The 22,433-nt window shown below is 44.5% G+C and overlaps 1 protein-coding gene across 1 annotated transcript in view; it reads left to right on the top strand.

Annotated features, from left to right (window-relative positions):
• bco2a (beta-carotene oxygenase 2a) overlaps positions 1–22,433 on the top strand; it is a 116,588-nt gene that overhangs the window by 24,692 nt on the left and 69,463 nt on the right. The window contains exons 2-3 of the mRNA XM_064980745.1: positions 8,013–8,229; positions 9,458–9,669. Of these exons, the coding sequence (XP_064836817.1) occupies positions 8,013–8,229; positions 9,458–9,669 (429 nt within the window). The remainder of the gene's footprint in view (positions 1–8,012; positions 8,230–9,457; positions 9,670–22,433) is intronic.

The raw sequence follows: 22,433 nt of genomic DNA, 5'->3' as shown, positions 1-22,433 counted from the left end.
TAGTAAAGATGTGATCAATACATGTGGATGATTTTGTTCCTGTATTGTTTGTAAACACCCCGGTAAATTGATTTAATAACCTGAACCAGATTACAGGCACTGGTTACAGTAAGAAGCTTCCTCTTGAGTGAACAGCTTGATGAAAACCAGTCAATATTCAGTTCCCCAAGAAAGTAGACCTCCCCGTTTACATCCCATACACTATCAAGCATTTCACACATATTATTTAGATACTGACTGTTAGCACTTGGTGGCCTATAGCAACACCCCAAAAGAAAAGGCTTTAGATGTGCCAAGTTAACCTGCAACCACAACACTTCAATAACACTTGACATAAGATATTCGAAGCATTACAGAGATATGGCTCTGAATATATACAGCAACTCCTCCCCCATAAGCATTTCTGTCTCTTCTATAAATGTTATATCATTGTACTGCTATGGTATGAGGAAGCAGCACAGCAGCGCGGCTGGGACGAGAGGCAGCCCCAAAAATGTATTGGGGGGGACGCGGGGAGTGTGGCTAAGTCAGGTAGGAGACCTGAGCCAACTCCCTGTGCTTACCGTGGAGAGAGGTGGACCGGGCAGGCACTGTGTTATACCGTGAGGTGCAAGGTGTCCCTGGTGCGTTACATCGCAGCACATCGGCCGGGCTAGAGTGGGCATCGAGCCAGGTGCCATGAAGCCGGCTCAGCGCATCTGGTCTCCAGTGTGTCTCCTTGGGCCGGGGTACATGGCACCAGCCCTACGCATGGTGTCTCCTGTTCGCCAGCACAGCCCAGTGCAGTCTGTTCCATCTCGCCGCACTGGCCTGGCGACGGGGAGTATCAAGCTAGGTAGGGTTGTGCAGGCTCAGTGCTCAAGAACTCCAGTGCGCCTCCACGGTCCGGTCTATCCGGTGCCTCCTCCGTGCACCAGACCTCCGGTGGCAGCCCCACGCACCAGGCTGTCTCTCCGTCTCCTTCCTCCAGGTGCTCCCTCCTGTCCAGCGCTGCCAGGGCCGCCAGTCTGTCCTGAGCCGCCAGTCTGTCCTGAGCTGCCAGAGCCGCCCGTCATTCAGGAGCTGCCTGAGCAGCCCGTCACTCCGGCGCTGTCGGAGTCGCCCTTCCATGCCAAAAGGCTTGGCTTTCTCATCCCTTCCAGGCTTTTGGGTGGGATGGTGAGCCTGTCATAGACAATGAGGATGTATGGAATGTCCTCACGTGCTCTGGCAGCTTTCATGGCTGGGATCAGTTCTTCCCTGTTCTGGCGCACAGCTTTAGGATAGTCCTTGTTGAGGAAGATTCTTCTCAAGTTCTTGGCTCTTTCCAGAACAGCTACCTTGTCCTTGAACCTCAGGAACTTGACCACTATCGGCCTGGGCCTTTCACCTGGGCTGGTGGTGAGTTTTCCAGTCCTGTGGGCGCGCTCCATCTTAATCTTCCTGTGGTCCATCTTCAATTTCTCAGAGATCATTTCCCTCACTTTGTCCTCAGACTCTATCCAGGTCTCATGTGGAGATTCTGCAATTCCGTCCACAACCATGTTGTTTCGCTTTGATTGTCCCTCGAGATTGTCTAATTTATCTGTCATTGTTATCATGGATTCACACACAGAACTGATGTCCTCTCTCAATGACTTACAGATTGCTGTCATCTTGCTGTTCTCCTGTTTCAACTCGTCGAGCTCACCCTTGGAGAACTGCAAACAGTTATTCAGGTCCTGGACCTCTCTTGTCAGGTATTCCATTCTTTTATTAGTAGAATCCATGAGAATTTGTACAAAACACTTTAAACTATTTTCTTGTTGTAGCAACTGCTTATAGGTTTATTTTTGTTTGTTTAAAAGATCCTTCACGTGTGATAGAAAGACACCACTGGCACTGTCCTCAACGGCACTCCCATCGGCTTTGGTCTTTGTCATGGTAGCTAGCAAAGTATCTTAGGATGTTACTCCTCGCAGATCCAGACAGGGCAGATCATGGGGAAAATTAAAAACAACAAACAGCAGGGATCAAGACAGCCACAAACCTGGGACAATCCGCGGTCCCAGCCACATTGGCTAACCATATCGCAGGCAGCGTTCTAGAACACCTCGCTAACTTGATGTCCAGCTAGCTAGCAGCTAGACTAGCCGCCAAAAAGCTCCTCAGACTCCTCCTTGGTCGGCAGGATAACTGGAAAGATACATGCAGTCCCTGCAACTGATGACAACTGTTACGTGATCCAACATAAGCTAGGTAGCTACAAAAAAACTTTACCATATTATTTTAAACTACTAACTTTCCAAATAAAGAAATCCAAGCTCTTCCTTATTCTCCGTACAACAGGAAGTGACTAAATTAATTATAGCAGCAGTGTAGCTGTGAGAGGGATTCTTAAATTCATCTGTCATAGCTGGGTCCGATGATAAAACATGCCAGTGTTTCTTGACAGTATCTCCCACTTTTGTGAGTTCAAAGTATGTGGCGGTGAACATTACAGAGTGTTCTTTAGCTCTAATGGGTCGTTTTAGTAGAAGTTCAGCTCATGTTTTTCCAATGCCAAATGAAGAGCTTCATCCACACATTGTGGAAAGTAGGCTATTTTTAGTATCCTATTGCGCATCTCTGCTGCTTTTTCTATATTGTCCTCTGTGGAGTGTCATATATGGCGCAGTCTGAAAAACTGGCTTCTTGAAGTCCTCTTTTTAATGCTTCAAGGTGGAAGCTGTCCCCCTGTAATTGAGTATTTCCTTTCTATATAGTGTTGTAAACAGAGTTTCATTTGATTTCTCATCGAGGTAATGAACACTTTTAGAGTCACTTTCAATAGTGAATTTGAGATTAACCCCAATATCATTGAGTAATGCCCTAAAGTCTGACAGCTCTTCTCCCGTTCCTCCCCATATGCACATTTTTTTGCCAATATATCGATACCACTTCAGGATTTTATTCAAAAATAGATTTTTGTTTTCATTGTTAACAAAACTATAATGTCTTAGCTCTTATTACTTATTTATATAATAAGAAAGATTCCGAATACAAGGAAGTGAACTGGAGCTTCACAGTTACTAAAACGAGTTAGTACCAGAATAACAGATCAACACTGCTCAATTCTTAAAGGGGGCATCAGTAATTGACAGAACATAACAAAAATGCTTGCACATGAGATTTAATAAAATAGTCTATGAAGGTTGACAATGGCTCTAGCATTGAGCCTATTCCAGCAACCACTGGTCTACCCCATCACACCACTCTTATTAAATCGTTACTCGAATAAAACAATGGGCCTTTATATACTCCCAGTAATTCTAAGCATGTCATTTCTGTGGGTGAATTCTGCAACAATTACTGTATTGTGATTTAGATTTGTTTTTGGCACTGCTTGAGCTATTTTAAAGGTAAAAAATGTGTTGACTATGACATTTAATTGGTGACGATGGAAACAAATAGAAATGAACAATGTTTTCAATATTCAACTTTATCCTCTGCAATACTTTTTATAGAACACTCTTTTACGATCTTCAACCTATAGTTGAAGTCGGAAGTTCACATACACTTAGGTTGGACTCAAAACTAGTTTTCCAACCACTCCAAAAATGTCTTGTTAATAACAAACTATAGTTTTGGCAAGTCGGTTAGGACATCTACTTTGTGCATGACACAAGTAATATTTCCAACAATTGTTTACAGACAGATATTACATTTATAATTCACTTTATCAAAATTACAGTGGGTCAGAAGTTTACATAAGTTGACTATGCCTTTAAATAATTGTAGACCTCCACAAGTCTGGTTCATCCTTAGGAGCAATTACCAAACACCTGAAGGTACCATGGTCATCTGTACAAACAATAGTACGCAAGTATAAACACCTTGGGACTACGCAGCCATCATACCGCTCAGGAAAAAGACGTGTTCTGTCTTCTATAGTTGAACGTACTTTGGTGCGAAAAGTGCAAATCAATCCCAGAAAAACAGCAAAGGAACTTGTGAAGATGCTGGAAGAAACAGGTACAAAAGTATCTATAAAGCGAGTCCTATATGGACATAACCTGAAATGCCGCTCAGCAAGGAAGAAACCACTGCTCCAAAATGTCATAAAAAGCCAGATGACTGTTTGCAACTGCACATGGGGACAAAGATCATACTATTTGGAGACATGTCCTCTGGTCTGATGAAGCAAAATAGAACTGTTTGGCCATAATGACCATTGTTATGTTTGTAGGAAAAAGGGGGAGGCTTGCAAGCCGAAGAAGCAACCCCACAAGAAGTATCATGTTGTGGGGCTGCTTTGCTGCAGGAGGGACTGGTAAACTTCACAAAATAGATTGTGTGGATATATCGAAGCAACATGTCAAGACGTCAGTCAGGAAGTTAAATCTTGGTCGCAAATTGGTCTTCCAAATGGACAATGACCCCAAGCATACTTTGTGGCAAAATGGCTTAAAGACAACAAAGTCAAGATAACGGAGTGGCCATCACAAAGCCCTGACCTCAATCCCATAGAAAATTTGCAAAACCTGAAAAAGCATGTGAGAGCAAGGAGGGAGGCCTGCCAACCTGACTCAGTTACACCAGCTCTGTCAGGAGGAATGGGCCAAAATTCACCCAATTTATTGTGGGAAGCTTGTGGAAGGATACCCGAAACGTTTGACTCAAGTTAAACAATTTAAAGCTAATGCTACCAAATACTAATTGAGTATATGTAAACTTCTGATCCACTGGGAATGTGATGAAAGAAATAAAACCTGAAATAAATCACTCTACTATTTCTGACATTTCACATTCTTAAAATAAAGTGGGGATCCTAACTGACCTAAGACAGGGAATGTTTACTAGGATTCAATGTCTGGAATTGTGAAAAACTGAGATTAAAAGTATTTTGACTAAGGTGTATGTAAACTTCCTACTTGAACTGTATATACTGACGAGCGCCTACATCTATGTTCCCTCTAAGCTGTTCCGTGTGCGGGCACGCAGTAGTCAGAGACTGCCACACAGCTCCCTGGGACTGCCATGCTGTACACAGAAGAAATATCAGCAAACTAGGAAGCACGAGATTGAACTTCACTCAACATTCTAGAGCTTTCCCTTTTAGTTAACACTATTAACGTTTCCCTTTACTATGGCAATTGTGATCGAATCAACACATTTTTAGCCACTTGTAATGCAACATACCGAAACAAAACTATGGAAGAGATTTTGCTGTAGGCAGAACGCATCGCAGTAGAATTCTATTGCGCATGAATCAGCCCATACTCTACAGACCTGTGCGGCATAACCAGTTAGAGCTGCAGTATTTCATTTGATATTTTAATTAACTAGGCAAGTCAGTAAATAACAAATTCTTATTTACAATGATGTCCTACCCAGGCCAAACACGAACGACGCTCATGGCCGGTTGTGATACAGCCTGGAATCAAATCAGGGTCTGTAGCAACACCTCTAGCACTGAGATGAAGTGCTTTCGATCGCTGCGCCACTCGGGAGCCCTATATGCAAATAGATAATTTATATTTATGGATCTGTGCCATTTACTTTGAACAGGACTTTGTTTACAGCTGTGATCGTGAGTAGATGCACTTGTTTTGAGATCAAAGGTGGGGCAACAGTACCAGGCAGAGGTCGGTAATCCAGAGGGGGGCAAAGATACAGGTCGGCATGGTCAGGGACAGGCAGAGTGGTCAGGCAGGCGGGCTCGAAGTTAGGACAGGCAAGGGTCGAAACCAGGAGGGCGAGAAAAGAGAGACTGGAAAAAGGAGCTGAAACACAAAATGCTGGTTGACTTTAACAAACAAGACGAACTGGCAACAGACAAACGGAGAACACAGGTATAAATACACAATTGATAATGGGGAAGATTGTCTCCACCCCCCTCCAGGTGTCGGCTATCACAAAGACAGGTGAAAGATCAGGGTGTGACAACCTCCTTGTTTGAAGGACAAGTGGATTAACAGGTTAATGGTCAAGCCATACATGTTTTTTCCCCAAAGTCTAATGGAATGTAGGCCTACATTTAACTCCACACATTGGCTGCTACTGTAGGCTGAATGATAGCTGCTCTATTTCCACGTTATTAAAATGCTATGCATTTTCTCCATTGTTTGCGATGGTATACCACTCTGTTAGATCTACATTATGATCAAATAGCCATAGTAGCTTACTTGGCCACTGTTAAAACTAACATATCTTCCTCTCTACTGCCACCACAGCCTACATAACAAACACAGGTACCGGAGGCGGGACAGAGTTTCCCTGTGATCGTTAACTTTGTGACTGACAGGTGCCTGTCCTGTCAATAGATCACTCGGAGATGCATTTTGTTCATTCTAGCAGGGATGGGCAACTCCAGTCCTTGGGGGCCAGAGTGGTGTCACACTTTTTTCTCATCCCTAGCAAACACAGCTGATTAAACTAATTGCATTCTAAACTGAAGATCATGATTAGTTGATTATTGGATTCTGATGTGTTAGCTGGGGCTGACACCAACCGGGCCCCTAAGGACTGGAGTTGCCAATCCCAGTTCGAGTGGGAGAAGGCCCGGCTAACTTTTTTTCTGACTTGCAAATTGAAAAGTAGCCTAATTAATTTAAGTGGGAAAAAATAGGCTATCCGGCTGAAAATGAGTGTGTAACCTGCTGTATAGCAGACAGAAAGCGCTAGTGGAAAACACTCGTTAACACAAATATTAGCGTCTTAGTTCTTATTGTGGGACTCTAAAAACAAGTGTGAAGTTAGCAGCATTAAGCATTCAGCCTATTATAACCATTGAACATACATATTGGACTGTTCAGTCTAAACTAAAGATTGTGCTCCCATGAAATGGGGTATCAGCCTACCCAGTGACACCAACAGAACACAACTATGTAGAGTTTACACATATTAGCATCTTAGGTCTTAGAGAACTTTAGCTGTGGGAAAATCAGCTCACTATACAGCCTATTGAACATAGATATTTGACTGTACAGCCTAAGCTAGAGATTGTGCACCAATGAAATGGGGTGTCAGCCTACTCAGTGATACCCATATAACACAACTGTGAAAAGTTCTCAAATATTAGCTTCATAGCACTTATTGTGGGACTTTGAAACTGTTGTGAAATGAGTCACATTCAGCTCATAAGTCTGTCTACAATGTACTGAAAATGCATATTGCAATGTGCAGCCTTAGGTATGGATCTTGGATCCATGAAATTGCGTATCAGTCTACTCAGTGACATCCACATATTGCAATTCTGAAGAGTTTACACAAATATTAGCATTGTAGCTCATAATAGGGAACTTTAACTATGGGAAATCACCTCACTATTGACCTATTGCGTGTATTGACATTCATATTGCAATGTAGAACCTTACTCCATTTCATGGACACAAGATGCATAGGTAAGGTTCTACATTGCAATATGAATGTCAATACACGCAATAGGTCAATAGTGAGGTGATTTCCCATAGTTAAAGTTCCCTATTATGAGCTACAATGCTAATATTTGTGTAAACTCTTCAGAATTGCAATATGTGGATGTCACTGAGTAGACTGATACGCAATTTCATGGACCCAAGATGCATAGGTATCAGCCTAGTGTTCATGCAGGAACCAATGGGGTGCTTGGGGGGATTCATGCAGGTACCAATGTGATGCTCGAGGGAGGGGGGGTATTCAAGAGGAACAAATAAGAGATCAATCTCAGTCATTTAAGTTTTTTGCAAGGCAAGCATAAGGCCCCAAAAAGATTTGTGAAAGTATTTTGTGGTGGTGATTTCTCTGGTGGTAAGACTATGCATCTGCTTGGTGTATAAACGGTTCACTGTGACTGAGGCCTTGTGTGGAGAACTAAGATGTATTTACTGAGCTTAATCAGAGCAGAAATCTCTTGCCAAGTCCAAACAGTCTTCATAATTACATTTTATAATCAAGCAATAAAGCACGAGGCAGTGTGGTATATGGCCAATATACCACCGTTAAGGGCTGTTCTTATGCATGACGGTTTGGTTTGTGTGTCGTGGGACTCACAGCATTCAAGAGACAAAAATAAAAGTATCATTTTTTTGCAGATGCGACCATCACACCGTCTAGTGATGCCAAGCCAAAGGAGCTCAATAAGTGTAACCAGCTAAAGCTGAAGGGTCTGGAGTCTATTGCCCCTCTGGTGCGGTCCGTGGAGGAGAACCCAGAGCCCATCACCACAGAGGTGTGTGGGACCATCCCAACCTGGATCCGAGGCAGCCTCCTCCGCAACGGCCCAGGGAAGTTTGAGTTCGGAAACCAACAGTGAGTCACACCTTCAGCCACATTTTTTGGAACAACTTGCAGCCATTAGAATAAAACAAAAATATGTACAAGTAGGCTACACATTGGCATAACAAGGATGGGGTTCAGAGACATACATCAACACATATCCTTTTTAGCAGTTCACCAAACTATTTTACATTTAACAAAAAAAATATAAGGACGTTAGGCTGTTTCCAGACCTGTTTGTGCTGTCTTGCCAACTCCTGTAGTGCTATGGACAACAACCATAGGAGTTGGCAAGACAATACAAACAGATCTAGAACCACGCTATACGAATGCATGATGAATACACTTCCACTATTCATGACTAATCTAATCTATCCACTAACCCTGAACCTATCCCTAACCTTTAACCCATAAGAGTCTAAGCCATGTCTAGGGGGGTGGCTACTAAGTTATATTGAATTGTTTCATGACGGTCGTACCAGGATCATTTTGCTATTTGATTTTGAATGTTAAGATCCCTTGAAGACCCCCTGTTGTTAGCCCACATGAATAACACATTGAATAACACATTCACAACATGGAACAGATTGATCCCCCCCAAAAAAAATCAAAAGGAAGATTGTTCTGAAGTGTCTGCACTATATCTGAGAGATGTTTTTTTTATTTACCGAACCCCCTTTTTTTTCACCAAACAGACTAAATATATCCTTCCATAAATTTTTAGATAGGTAATTGGGGACCTTCAGACAAGTCTTGAAGCCTGTGTGCATTCTAAAGCAAAACAACCAACATGTTCGTGAGCGTCTCACCATATATTAGTTTGTAGTCCAAACAGTTCGGTCACTGTAGACAGACGTTGGTAGATCAGCTATACAGACTTCAGACTTGTCCCACATCGGACGAAGTGTAGATCAAAACAGAGAACACCATAATGTTCTCATCTTTCCATAGAGGTGTCATACTAGTTTGTAGGCTAAACAATTCAGATGCTACAAACAATTTTGTGAGAACCCAATTTGGGAACCCAAACACTGATCTGGAGCTGTCACCTTTCTATTTTATTTAACTTTTATTTATCTAAGCAGATGTGGTGGATTGAGATGCATCCAATGCAAAAAAACAAATGTCTTTAGCTTAAATTGACAGATTTTTATGGGGATATTTGTATTATGCTAATTAGATTTACTCAAGGGCACAGACATCAATCTTAGCGGGTTTTAACACTTTCCCTTACCTATCCCCGCTGTCCTTTTTTCTTCAGCTACAACCACTGGTTTGATGGGATGGCCATGCTGCACCAGTTTAAGATTGAGGATGGCAAGGTGACCTACAGGAGTCGCTTTCTGCAGAGTGATGCTTACAAGAAGAACAGCGAGAGGAACCGCATCATGGTGTCAGAGTTTGGCACAGTGGCCATGCCCGACCCCTGCAAGAACTTCTTCCTGCGTTTCCTCTCTCGCTTCGAGACGATAGGTGAGTCAGTCACAGAGGGAGTGGATATAAACCAGTCAGCTATACAAATTATATTTTGAGCAACACTTTACACTTGCACTTACACCTAGTAACTTTAATTAATACAGTAACAGCATTGTCATTATACATTGCATCATAGTTTTGCAATTGCATAGTAGTTGACCGGTTGCTGATTTCCTCAAAAATTCTTGCTTTTAGACAGACATAACTTACTCAGCGTGTTGTTGTACCATTCAGTGTCTATGTCTTCACTCCCAAAGTAAATGTAGGTGTAACGGCTTTCGTCTGGTGGAAGAGAAGCGGACCAAAATGCAGCGTGGTGGTTATTCATGTTCTTTAATAAAAAGGAACTAGACATGAAATAACTAACAAAATAATGAAAACCTAAACAGTCCTTTCTGGTGTAGAGACAGGAACAATCACCCACAAAACACTCAAAGAATATGGCTGCCTAAATATGGTTCCCAATCAGAGACAACGATAAACACCTGCCTCTGATTGAGAACCACTCCAGACAGCCATAGACTTTGCTAGATACCCCCACTAAGCCACAAACCCAATACCTAACAAAAACCCCAAGACAAAACACACCACAATAAACCCATGTCACACCCTGGCCAGACCAAATAAATGCAGACAAACACAATATACTTCGACCAGGGCGTGACAGTAGGCTATGCATGCATTGCAGCTCAGTGTTATGTCAGGGTCAATGTACAATAACAATTACAGGATGCACATACTATGTCTAAAATGAGTTAACTCCACACCAGACTTCAGAAACTAGGCCATGTGGATCATGCAGATATTACGGATACTGTCTAGCCTTCCCTCTGAAGCAGATACTTTTATTTAGTCAAATAGACAGTTGGCAACTCATCCCTTACAGGATTAATGGACACATTGTTAAACAAACATTACAATGATTCTTACAAATATTCATCTAGTTTTCTGCGCAGTACGCACCACATATTAAGAAATTAAAATATCAATACATAATAGTAGATAAGGTTATCCAAGCAATAACAATTACCCCCAAGCAGCAAAAATAAATAAACACTGATGAATAAATACAAATAAATCAAACGGTAGAAGGCATTTAAACCCAGTTGGGCCTAAAGGGAGGATTGAAGTGTGAAAGATAGGCCTACCTACATGAAAACAAGCTATACATACGTGCTCTTTTATGTCTGGAGTTAAAAATGACATGACAGATAGAACACAGTGTATATCTACTGAACCTGTTCAAATCAGGTTTCCTTTACATTAAGAATATCGACATGTCTCTCCATTTTTTTTTGACCTGCACTTGTATGCCGATGATACTGTTGTGTATGCCTTCGCCCCCACGGTTGACCAGGCTCTATCTGAACTACAAAAATTCTTTAACATTATTGACCAGGCCTCTTCGTGCTCTTTTGGGGAAGACCCGGAGGAAGCCCCCGAGGACGAATGCGAGGGCGACCGCGAGGACGGCCGTGAGGACTAACGCGATGAAGCCTCCGAGGGCGAACGCGAGGACGAACTGTTTGTCACACCGGAGATAGAAAGGATAATTGTGGGCATGACGAATCTGCACGTGGCGAGAAAATATGGCGACGACAGCCGGCGAGCCATGGACGCCTCCGACCTGCGCGCCCACGTAGGGCTGCTGATCCTAGCGGGCGTCTACAGGTCCCGAGGCGAGGCCGCGGCCAGCCTGTGGGATGCGGAGAGCGGAAGGACCATGTTCCGAGCCACCATGCCACTCAAGGTCTGTCACAGGTACTCGAGGCTGTTGCGATTCGAAGACCGCCGGTCGAGACCCACGAGGTTCGCCACGGACAAACTGACAGTCATACGAGAGGTCTGGGACCTGTGGCAGGAGCGGCTGCCGGCCCTTTACAGCCCGAGGTGACGGTGTGTGTGTGTGTGTGTGTGTGTGTGTGTGTGTGTGTGTGTGTGTGTGTGTGTGTTTGTGCGCGTGCAGAGAGAGCTAGTATATGTATAACGTAGCACTCATTGGCCCCAACAATTATGACACCAATCTTTTCTCCCCTTGCCAAAGGCCGCTGTCCTTTCCGTCAGTACATCCCCAGCAAGCCGGCGAAATACGGCACCCGAGAAGAACCAGAGGATGTGCGTCGTCCTCGATCTGACAAAGGGACAGAGTGGTCGCAACGTCACGTGTGACAATTTCTTTACCTCCTACGAACTGGGACAGCGGCTTCTCGAGAGGTACCTCACCGTGGTGGATACCGTGAAAAAGAACAAGGCCGAGCTCCCGCCGGCGCTCCTCGAGTCAAAGGGCAGACAGGTCCTGTCCTCCAGGTTTGCATTCACGCCCACCGCCACTCTAGTGTCCTACCTGGCAAAGACAAACAAGAACATACTGCTTCTGAGCACGCTGCACACAGGGGCCCAAGTCAGCGATCGCCGCGACAGGAAGCCGGCCCTCGTGCTAGACTACAACTGCAACAAGGGTGGCGTGGACAACCTGGACAAGGAGGTCATCACGTACAGCTGTAGACAGATGACTGACCACTGGCCCCTGGTCGTCTTCCACATCAACCTCGACGTGTCCTCCTACAATGCCATTGTCATATGGCGCGAGATCAAGGCTGACTGGATGCCTCGCAAGCAGAACAAGCGCAGGGTGTTCCTGGAGAAGCTGGGAAAGGCGCTCGTCAAGCCGCTGATCCAAAGCGGTGTCAGTGCTCGTCAAAGTCCTACAGGGTGCTACGGCGGCTCGTGATCAACAACCCGAGGAGCCCGCCACTGCCCCACGCGCTGCATTGGCCACCGGGGCAAGTGAGAGGAAGAGGTGTCAGTTCTGCCCACCGAAGAAGGACTCCAAGACACACACACGGTGTGCTGCAGGTGTAAGAAATACAAATAAAATATAATTGTATTTGTCACATACACATGGTTAGCAGATGTTAATGCGAGTGTAGCAAAATACTTGTGCTTCTAGTTCCGACAATGCAGTAATAACCAACAAGTAATCTAACTAACAATTCCAAAACATACTGTCTTCTACACAGTGTAAGGGGATAAAGAATATGTACCTGAAGATATATGAATGAGTGATGGTACAGAGCAGCATAGGCAAGATACAGTAGATGGTATCGAGTACAGTATATACATATGAGATGAGTATGTAAACAAAGTGGCATAGTTAAAATGGCTAGTGATACATGTATTACATAAAGATGCAGTAGAGTACAGTATATACGTATACATATGAGATGAATAATGTAGGGTATGTAAACATTATATTAGGTAGCATTGTTTAAAGTGGCTAGTGATATATTTGACATCATTTCCCATCAATTCCCATTATTAAAGTGGCTGGAGTTGAGTCAGTGTGTTGGCAGCAGCCACTCAATGTTAGTGGTTGCTGTTTAACAGTCTGATGGCCTTGAGATAGAAGCTGTTTTTCAGTCTCTCGGTCCCAGCTTTGATGTACCTGTACTGACCTCGCCTTCTGGATGATAGCGGGGTGAACAGGCAGTGGCTCGGGTTGTTGTTGTCCTTGAGGATCTTTATGGCCTTCCTGTAACATCGGGTGGTGTAGGTGTCCTGGAGGGCAGGTAGTTTGCCCCCGGTGATGCGTTGTGCAGACCTCACTACCCTCTGGAGAGACTTACGGTTGTGGGCGGAGCAGTCGCCGTACCAGGCGGTGATACAGCCCGCCAGGATGCTCTCGATTGTGCATCTGTAGAAGTTTGTGAGTGCTTTTGGTGACTAGTCATCCCGCAGTGTTTGTGATTATACCCTGATGAAGACAGCTTGGCTGTCGAAACGTTGGTATTAAATTTTTGCATCTGAGCTCCAAGAGTGTGCGGCTCTCTTTTATTTTTATTTTCAAGTTTCTACTCCGCTAGCCAGCACCTCGTCTTTATAGGTGTGCTTTTCTCTTTCTTTTTCTTCTAGATGCTTTTGGTGACAATCCAAATTTCTTCAGCCTCCTGAGGTTGAAGAGGCGCTGCTGCGCCTTCTTCACGATGCTGTCTGTGTGAGTGGACCAATTCAGTTTGTCTGTGATGTGTATGCCGATGAACTTAAAACTTACTACCCTCTCCACTACTGTCCCATCGATGTGGATAGGGGGGTGTTCCCTCTGCTGTTTCCTGAAGTCCACAATCATCTCTTTAGTTTTGTTGACGTTGAGTGTGAGGTTATTTTCCTGACACCACACTCCGAGGGCCCTCACCTCCTCTCTGTAGGCTGTCTCGTCGTTGTTGGTAATCAAGCCTACCACTGTTGTGTCGTCCGCAAACTTGATGATTGAGTTGGAGGCGTGCGTGGCCACGCAGTTGTGGGTGAACAAGGAGTACAGGAGAGGGCTCAGAACGCACCCTTGTGGGGCCCCAGTGTTGAGGATCAGCGGGGTGGAGATGTTGTTGCCTACCCTCACCACCTGGGGGCGGCCCGTCAGGAAGTCTAGTACCCAGTTGCACAGGGAGGGGTCGAGACCCAGGGTCTCGAGCTTGATGACGAGCTTGGAGGGTACTATGGTGTTAAATGCCGAGCTGTAGTCGATGAACAGCATTCTCACATAGGTATTCCTCTTGTCCAGATGGGTTAGGGCAGTGTGCAGTGTGGTTGAGATTGCATCGTCTGTGGACCTATTTGGGCGGTAAGCAAATTGGAGTGGGTCTAGGGTGTCAGGTAGGGTGGAGGTGATATGGTCCTTGACTAGTCTCTCAAAGCACTTCATGATGACGGAAGTGAGTGCTACGGGGCGGTAGTCGTTTAGCTCAGTTACCTTTCTTTGGAACAGGAACAATGGTGGCCCTCTTGAGCATGGTGGCCCTCTACATCTGCAAAGGCTGTTCACACGCATACTGTCACACTTGCGCCCATTGTGCCTTTAGCCAATAAGGGACAGGGTGACCCGGAGGACTCGGGGTCTAGACACAATCCAAGGATGACGGGAGGGTTAACTGACCTTCATGTCTTAAAGTAATGATGGACTGCCATTTATCTTTGCTTATTCGAGCTGTTCTTGCCATAATATGGTTTTGGTATTTTACCAAATAGGGCTATCTTCTGTATACCAACCCTACCTTGTCACAACACTCCTGTTTGACACAAACGCACTAAAAAGGAAAGAAATTCCATAAATTAACTTTAAACAAGGAACGCATGTTAATTGAAATGCAATGCAGGTGACTACCTCATGAAGCTGGTTGAGAGAACGCCAAGAGTGTGCTGTCATCAAGGCAAAAGGTGGCTACTTTGAATAATATCAATTATAAAATATACTTTAATTTGTTTAACACTTTTTTGGTGTTATTTAATAGTTTTGATGTTGTCACATATTGGCCATAGAGATGTTTTTATTCTCTATTTTGGTTAGGCCAGGGTGTGACTAGGGTGGGCATTGTAGTTTCTTTATTTCTATGTTGGTGTGGTTCCCAATCAGAGGCAACTGTCTATCATTGTCTCTGATTGGGGATCATATATAAGGTGTCCTTTTTCGTTTGGGTTTTGTGGGTAGTTGTTTTCTGTTTAGTGTCTGCACCTGACAAGACTGTTTCAGTTTTCCCTCTTTGTTATTTTGTTTGAGTGTTTTGAGTAATACATTTATCATGAACACTTACCACACTACGCTTTGGTTCACTCATTCCGACAAGAGCCGTGACAGAACTACCCACCACCAAAGTACCAAGATGCGTGGAAAAAGGAACGAGTGGACATAGGAGGAGATCCTGGACAGAAAAGGATCCTGGAGACAGGTGGGGGAGTATCGCCGTCAAAAGGAGGAGATTGAAGCAGCAAAGGCGGAACGGCGATGTTACAAGGAGTTGGAGCAGCGAGGCAAGAACGAGAGGAAGCCCCCCAAAATGTTTTGGGGGGTGGCACACGGGGAAATTGGCAGAGTCAGAGTTCATACCTGAGCAAACTCCTCATGCTAACCGTGGGGAGCGAGTGACCGGTCAAGCACCATGCTATCCGGTTCTGCGCACCATGCCTTCAGTGTGTCAGCCCGGTGCGCTCTGTGCAAGCTCCCCGCAGTGGCCGTGCTAGAGAGGGCATTCAGCCAGGACGGATTGTGCCGGCTCAGCGCTCCTGGCCTCCGGTGCATCTCTTTGGTCCAGGTTATCCTGCGCCAGCTCTACGCACTGTGTCCCTGGTTCACCAGCACAGCCCAGTGCGGCCTGTTCAGGCTCCCTGCACTTGCCGGGCTACAGGGGGTATCCAGCCAGGAGGAGTTGTGTCAGCGCTGCGCTCCAGACCTTTGGTGCGACTCCACGGTCCAGTGTGTCCTGCGTTGGCTCTACGAACTATGCCTCCAATGCGCCATCATAGCTCAGTGCGTCCTATGCCAGCTCTCCACACCACCGAGCTAAAGTGTGTATCCAGCCCGGATGTGTTGTGTTAGCGTCACTCACTAGGCTGTCAGTACGTCTCCTCAGTACGGTAAGACCTGTTCCGGCGTAACGTACTAAGCCTCCAGCGACGGTCCCTAGCACAGAGCCTCCAGCAACGGTCCCTAGCACAGAGCCTCCAGCGACGGTCCCCAGTCTGGAGCCTCCGGTTATGATCGGTGGTCTGGTTCGTCAGGCGATGATCTGCGGCCCGGTTCCTCCAGTGAAGATTCAAGCACCAGGGCTGCTGGGGGGGGGGTACTCAGACCTGAACCCAATAGAAAATCTTTGGAGGGAGCTAAAAGTCTGTATTGGCCAGTGACAGCCCCAAAGTGTTCCTTTTTCGTTTGGGTTTTGTGGGTAGTTTTTTGTTTGTTTAGTGTCTGCACCTGACAGGACTGTTTCAGTTTTCCCTCTTTGTTATTTTGTTTGAGTGTTTTGAGTAATACATTCATCATAAACACTTACCACACTGCGCTTTGGTACATTTTTCTGACATGAGCCGTGTCAGATGTCTTCACTATCATTCTACAATGTAGATAATAGTACAAATAAAGAAAAACCCTTGAATGAGTAGGTTTGTCCAAACTTTTGACGTGTACTGTATATATATAGAGACAGACAGACAGACAGACAGACAGACAGACAGACAGACAGACAGACAGACAGACAGACAGACTAAAATAAAAAGTAATAATAAAAAGTAACCCAATAAGAATAACAAGGCTATATACAGGGGGCTCCGGTACCTAGTCAGTGTGAGGGGGTACAAGATAGTTGAGGTAATTTTTACATGTAGGTGGGGGTGAAGTGACTATGCATAGATAATAAACAGCAAGTAGCAGCAGTATACAAAGGGGGGGGGGGGGGGGCGGGTGGGTCAATGTAAATTGTCCGGTGGGTTTTTTATAAATTGTTCAGCAGTCTTATTGGTTGGGGGTAGAAGCTGTTGAGGAGCCTTTTGGTATGAAACCTGGCGCTCCGGCACCGCTTGCCATGCGGTAGCAGAGAAAACAGTCTATAACTTGGGTGACTGGAGTCTCTGACAATTCTATGATCCTTCCTCTGACACCGCCTATTGTACAAGTCCTGGATGGCAGGAAGCTTGGCCCCAGTGATGTACTGGGCTGTACGCACTACCCTCTGTAGCGCCTTACGGTCAGATGCCGAGCAGTTGCCATACTAGGTGTAACCGTTCAGGACGCTCTCGATGGTGCAACTGTAGAACTTTTTGATGATCTGGGGACCCATGCCAAATCTTTTCAGTCTCCTGAGGGGGGAAAGGTTTTGTCGTGCCCTCTTCACAACTGTCTTGGTATGTTTGGACCATGATAGTTTGTTGGTGATGTGGAAACCACGTAACTTGAAACTTTCGACCTGCTCCACGACGGCCCCGTCGATGTTAATGGGGGCCTGTTAGTATTAGTATTTGGTAGCATTGCCTTTAAATTGTTTAACTTGGGTCAAACGTTTTGGGTAGCTTTCCACAAACTTCCCACAATAAGTTTGGTGAATTTTGGCCCAATCCTCCTGACAGAGCTGTTGTAACTGAGTCAGGTTTGTAGGGCTCCTTGCTCGCACACACTTTTTCAGTTCTGCTCACAAACTTTCTATAGGGTTGAGGTCAGGACTTTGTGGTGGCCACTCCAATACCTTGACTTTGTTGTCCTTAAGCCATTTTGCCACAACTTTGGAAGTATGCTTGGGGTTATTGTCCATTTGGAAGACCCATTCGCGACCAAGCTTTAACTTCCTGATTGATGTCTTGAGATGTTGCTTCAATATATCCACATGCTTCATGTTTGGGATGGTGTTCTTCGGCTTGCAAGCCACCCCCTTTTTCCTCCAAACATAACAATGGTCATTATGGCCAAACAGTTCTATTTTTGTTTCATCAGACCAGAGGACATTTCTCAAAAAAGTACAATCTTTGTCCCCATGTGCAGTTGCAAACCGTAGTCTTTTTTTATGGCGGTTTTGGAGCAGAGGTTTCTTCCTTGCTGAGCGGCCTTTCAGGTTATGTCAATATAGGACTCGTTTTACTGTGGATATAGATACTTTTGTACCAGTTTCCTCCAGCATCTTCACAAGGTCCTTTGCTGTTGTTCTGGGATTGATTAGCACATTTCGCACCAAAGTAAGTTCATCTCTAGGAGACAGAACGCGTCTCCTTCCTGAGCGGTATGACCGCTGTGTGGTCCCATGGTGTTTACACTTGTTCATCTGTACAAACAATAGTACACATGGTACCCTCAGGCATTTGGAAATTGCTCCCAAGGATGAACCAGACTTGTGGAGGTCTACAAATGTTTTCCTGAGGTCTTGGCTGATTTATTTGGATTTTCCCATGATGTCAAGCAGAGGCAGTGAGTTTGAAAGTAGGCCTCGAAATACATCCACAGGTACACCTTCAATTGACTCAAATGATGTCAATTAGCCTATCAGAAGCATCTAAAGCCATTACATAATTTTCTGAAATTTTCCAAGCTGTTTAAAGGCTCAGTCAACTTATTTTATGTTAACTTCTGACCCACTGGAATTGTGATACAGTGATTTATAAGTGAAATAATCTGTCTGTAAACAATTGCTGGAAAAATGACTTGTGTCATACACTAAGTAGATGTCCTAAACGACTTGCCAAAACTATAGTTTGTTAACAAGAAATTTGTGGAGTGGTTGAAAAACCTGTTTTAATGACTCCAACCTAAGTGTATGTAAACTTCCGACTTCAACTGTATCCAGACAGACAGACAGACAGACAGACAGACAGACAGACAGACAGACAGACAGACAGACAGACAGACAGACAGACAGACACAAATATATACACACATAAATTCAGCAAAAAAAGAAAGGTCCCTTTTTCAGGACCCTGTCTTTAAAAGATAGTTAGTTTAAAAAAATAACTTCACATATCTTCATTGTAAATGGTTTAAACACTGTTTCCCATGCTTGTTCAATGAAGCATAAACAATGAATTAACATGCACCTGTGGAACGGTCGTTAAGACACTAACAGCTTACATACAGTAGGCAATTAAGGTCACAGTTATGAAAACTACTGACTCTGAAAAACACCAAAAGAAAGATGACCAGGGTCCCTGCTCACCACGTGTAACAACACCTGCACAGGATCGGTACATCCGAACATCACACCTGCGGGACAGGAACAGGATGGAAACAACAAATGACCGAGTTACACCAGGAACGCACAATCCCTCCATAAGTGCTCAGACTGTCCACAATAGGCTGAGAGTGCCTGGACTGAGGGCTTGAAAGCCTGTAGTAAGGCAGGTCCTCACCAGACATCAGCGACAATAACGTCGCCTATGGGCACAAACCCACCGTCGCTGGACCAGACAGGACTGACAAAACATGCTCTTCACTGACGAGTCGTGGTTTTGTCTCACCAGTGGTAATGGTCAGATTCGGGTTTTTAAGACACTAACAGCTTACATACAGTAGGCAATTAAGGTCACAGTTATGAAAACTACTGACTCTGAAAAACACCAAAAGAAAGATGACCAGGGTCCCTGCTCACCACGTGTAACAACACCTGCACAGGATCGGTACATCCGAACATCACACCTGCGGGACAGGTACAGGATGGCAACAACAAATGACTGAGTTACACCAGGAACGCACAATCCCTCCATAAGTGCTTAGACTGTCCACAATAGGCTGAGAGTGCCTGGACTGAGGGCTTGAAAGCTTGTAGTAAGGCAGGTCCTCACCAGACATCAGTGACAATAACGTCGCCTATTGGCACAAACCCACCGTCGCTGGACCAGACAAGACTGGCAAAACGTGCTCTTCACTGACGAGTCGCGGTTTTGTCTCACCAGTGGTGATGGTCAGATTCGGGTTTATCGTCGAAGGAATGAGCATTACACCAAGGCCTGTACTCTGGAGCGGGATCAACGGTCCGTCATGGTCTGGGGTGGTGAGTCACAGCCTCATCGGACTGAGCTCATTGACATTGCAGGCAATATCAACGCAGTGCATTTTAGGGAAGACATCCTCCTCCCTCATGTGGTACCCTTCCTGTGGGCTAATCCTGACATGACCCTCCAGCATAACAATGCCACCAGCCGTATTGCTCATTTTGTGCATGATTTCTCGCAAGACAGGAATATCAGTCTTCTGCCATTGCCAGCGAAGAGCCCGGATTTCAATCCCATTGAGCATGTCTGGGACCTGTAGGATCGGAGGGGGAGGGCTAGGGCCATTCCCCCATAAATATCCAGGAACTTGCAGGTGCCTTGGTGGGGTAACATCTCAAAGTAAGAACTGGCAAATCTGGTGTAGTCCATGAGTAGGAGATGCACTGGAACCATATGGGGCTACGGGTTCCCAACTAGGACCCCCCCCCCTTCAGCCCAAACGGTGGCGCAGGGAAAGCAAAAATATTCTTAAAAATATTTAACCTCCACACATTAACAAGTCCAATAGCTTAAATGAAAGATAAACACCTTGTTCATCTACCCAGCATGTCAGAATTTTAAAATGTTTTACAGCGAAAACATAGCACATATTTATGTTAAACCACCACTAGGGAAACATGCAAAATAGCACAATCACAAACGCAGGATTAAAAGAAAAATAATTCACTAACCTTTTGAAAATCTTCATCAAATGACAGTAATAGCACATGTTACACAGTACATTTATGTTTTTTTCAATAATATGCAATTTATATCCATAAATCTCCATTTACATTTGAGCCATGTTCAAAAAATGCAGCAGAAATGACCGGAGGAATTATAAATATCTCGCCAATATCACGCCAGATAACAGCAATAAACATCATAAACTTTGACTAAATATACATGTTCTACATATATTTAGAAAGATACACTTCTTCTTAATGCAAACGCTGTGTTACATTTATTTTTAACGTTACAGAATTCGTTCACTATTCAATAATCTGAGACGGCGCTCAGCCATTAGCATTATTTCTCTACTATGTTGGATTCGCCAAAAATACAATTTTATAACATAAATATTCCCTTACCTTTGATGGTCTTCGACAAGAATGCCGTGGAAGGAGTTATACTTACCTAATATAACGTTTGGTTGCTGTTGGTGTGTCTTTGTATTAGCAAAAGCTAACATCTTCAGGTGAATTACCCCAAAAAGGACTTCTGATCACGAAAATTGCGCATCAAAACTTCAAATTTACATATTATATGTCGACTAAACTGGTCAAACTAAGTGCAGAATCAAGCTTTAGGATGTTTTTAACGTACAAAACAATTGGCGATTAAATCAAACATAACAAACTCTCTTCAACCAGACTGGAAAAAAAAGTCCCTTTTCACAGAGCGCGCACCTGAAAACTCGTGACACCTCAGTATTTTGCCCGCCAAGCAGTCAAAGCCTGTGCTATTTTCTCCGTTCCACGTGTCATTGAAATACGAGAGCGCGCTGAAGAAATAGACACTGTTCCCAGATCCATAGCTGGTTGGGAAGGGTGGGGGCGATGACGTCAAAGTTGGAGCAACTTTCTTAGGAGAGAGAGTCTGGGAGAATGGCTGCCCTGTGAGTTCTGCTTTACATACAGACATAATTCGAACGGTTTTAGAAGCTTTAGAGTGTTTTCTATTCAATAATTATTATTACATTTACATTACATTTAAGTCATTTAGCAGACGCTCTTATCCAGAGCGACTTACAAATTGGTGAATTCACCTTCTGACATCCAGTGGAACAGCCACTTGACAATAGTGCATCTAAATCATTAAGGGGGGTGGTGAGAAGGATTACTTATCCTATCCTAGGTATTCCTTGAAGAGGTGGGGTTTCAGGTGTCTCCGGAAGGTGGTGATTGACTCCGCTGTCCTGGCGTCGTGAGGGAGTTTGTTCCACCATTGGGGGGCCAGAGCAGCGAACAGTTTTGACTGGGCTGAGCGGGAACTGTACTTCCTCAATGGTAGGGAGGCGAGCAGGCCAGAGGTGGATGAACGCAGTGCCCTTGCTTGGGTGTAGGGCCTGATCAGAGCCTGGAGGTACTTATTATATGCATATATTAGCAATTTTTGACAGGTTTTTTTTAAGTTTACTTTGGGCACACAATTCATCCAAAGGGGGCAGTATTTCCCATAGCCCCATCAGGTTTGCATCTGGGGGCCACACCAGATACTGACTGTTACTTTTGATTTTGACCCCCCCTTTGTTCAGGGACACATTATTCAATTTCAGTTGGCCACATGTCTGTGGAACTTGTTCAGTTTATGTCTCAGTTGTTGAATCTTGTCAAGGTTGCCGAAAATAAATGCAGTTGACAGTGAGAAGACGTTTTTTTATTTACAGTTGAAGTCAGAAGTTTACATACACTTAGGTTGTAGACATTAAAACTCGTTTTTCAACCACTCCACACATTTCTTGTTAACAAACTATAGTTTTGGCA

The sequence above is a fragment of the Oncorhynchus masou genome, chromosome 12, assembly GCF_036934945.1.
Source record: "Oncorhynchus masou masou isolate Uvic2021 chromosome 12, UVic_Omas_1.1, whole genome shotgun sequence".
NCBI classification, from domain to species: domain Eukaryota; kingdom Metazoa; phylum Chordata; class Actinopteri; order Salmoniformes; family Salmonidae; genus Oncorhynchus; species Oncorhynchus masou.
The sequence above is the reverse complement of the archived record's forward strand: the minus strand, read 5'-3'. Positions and strand labels throughout refer to the sequence as shown.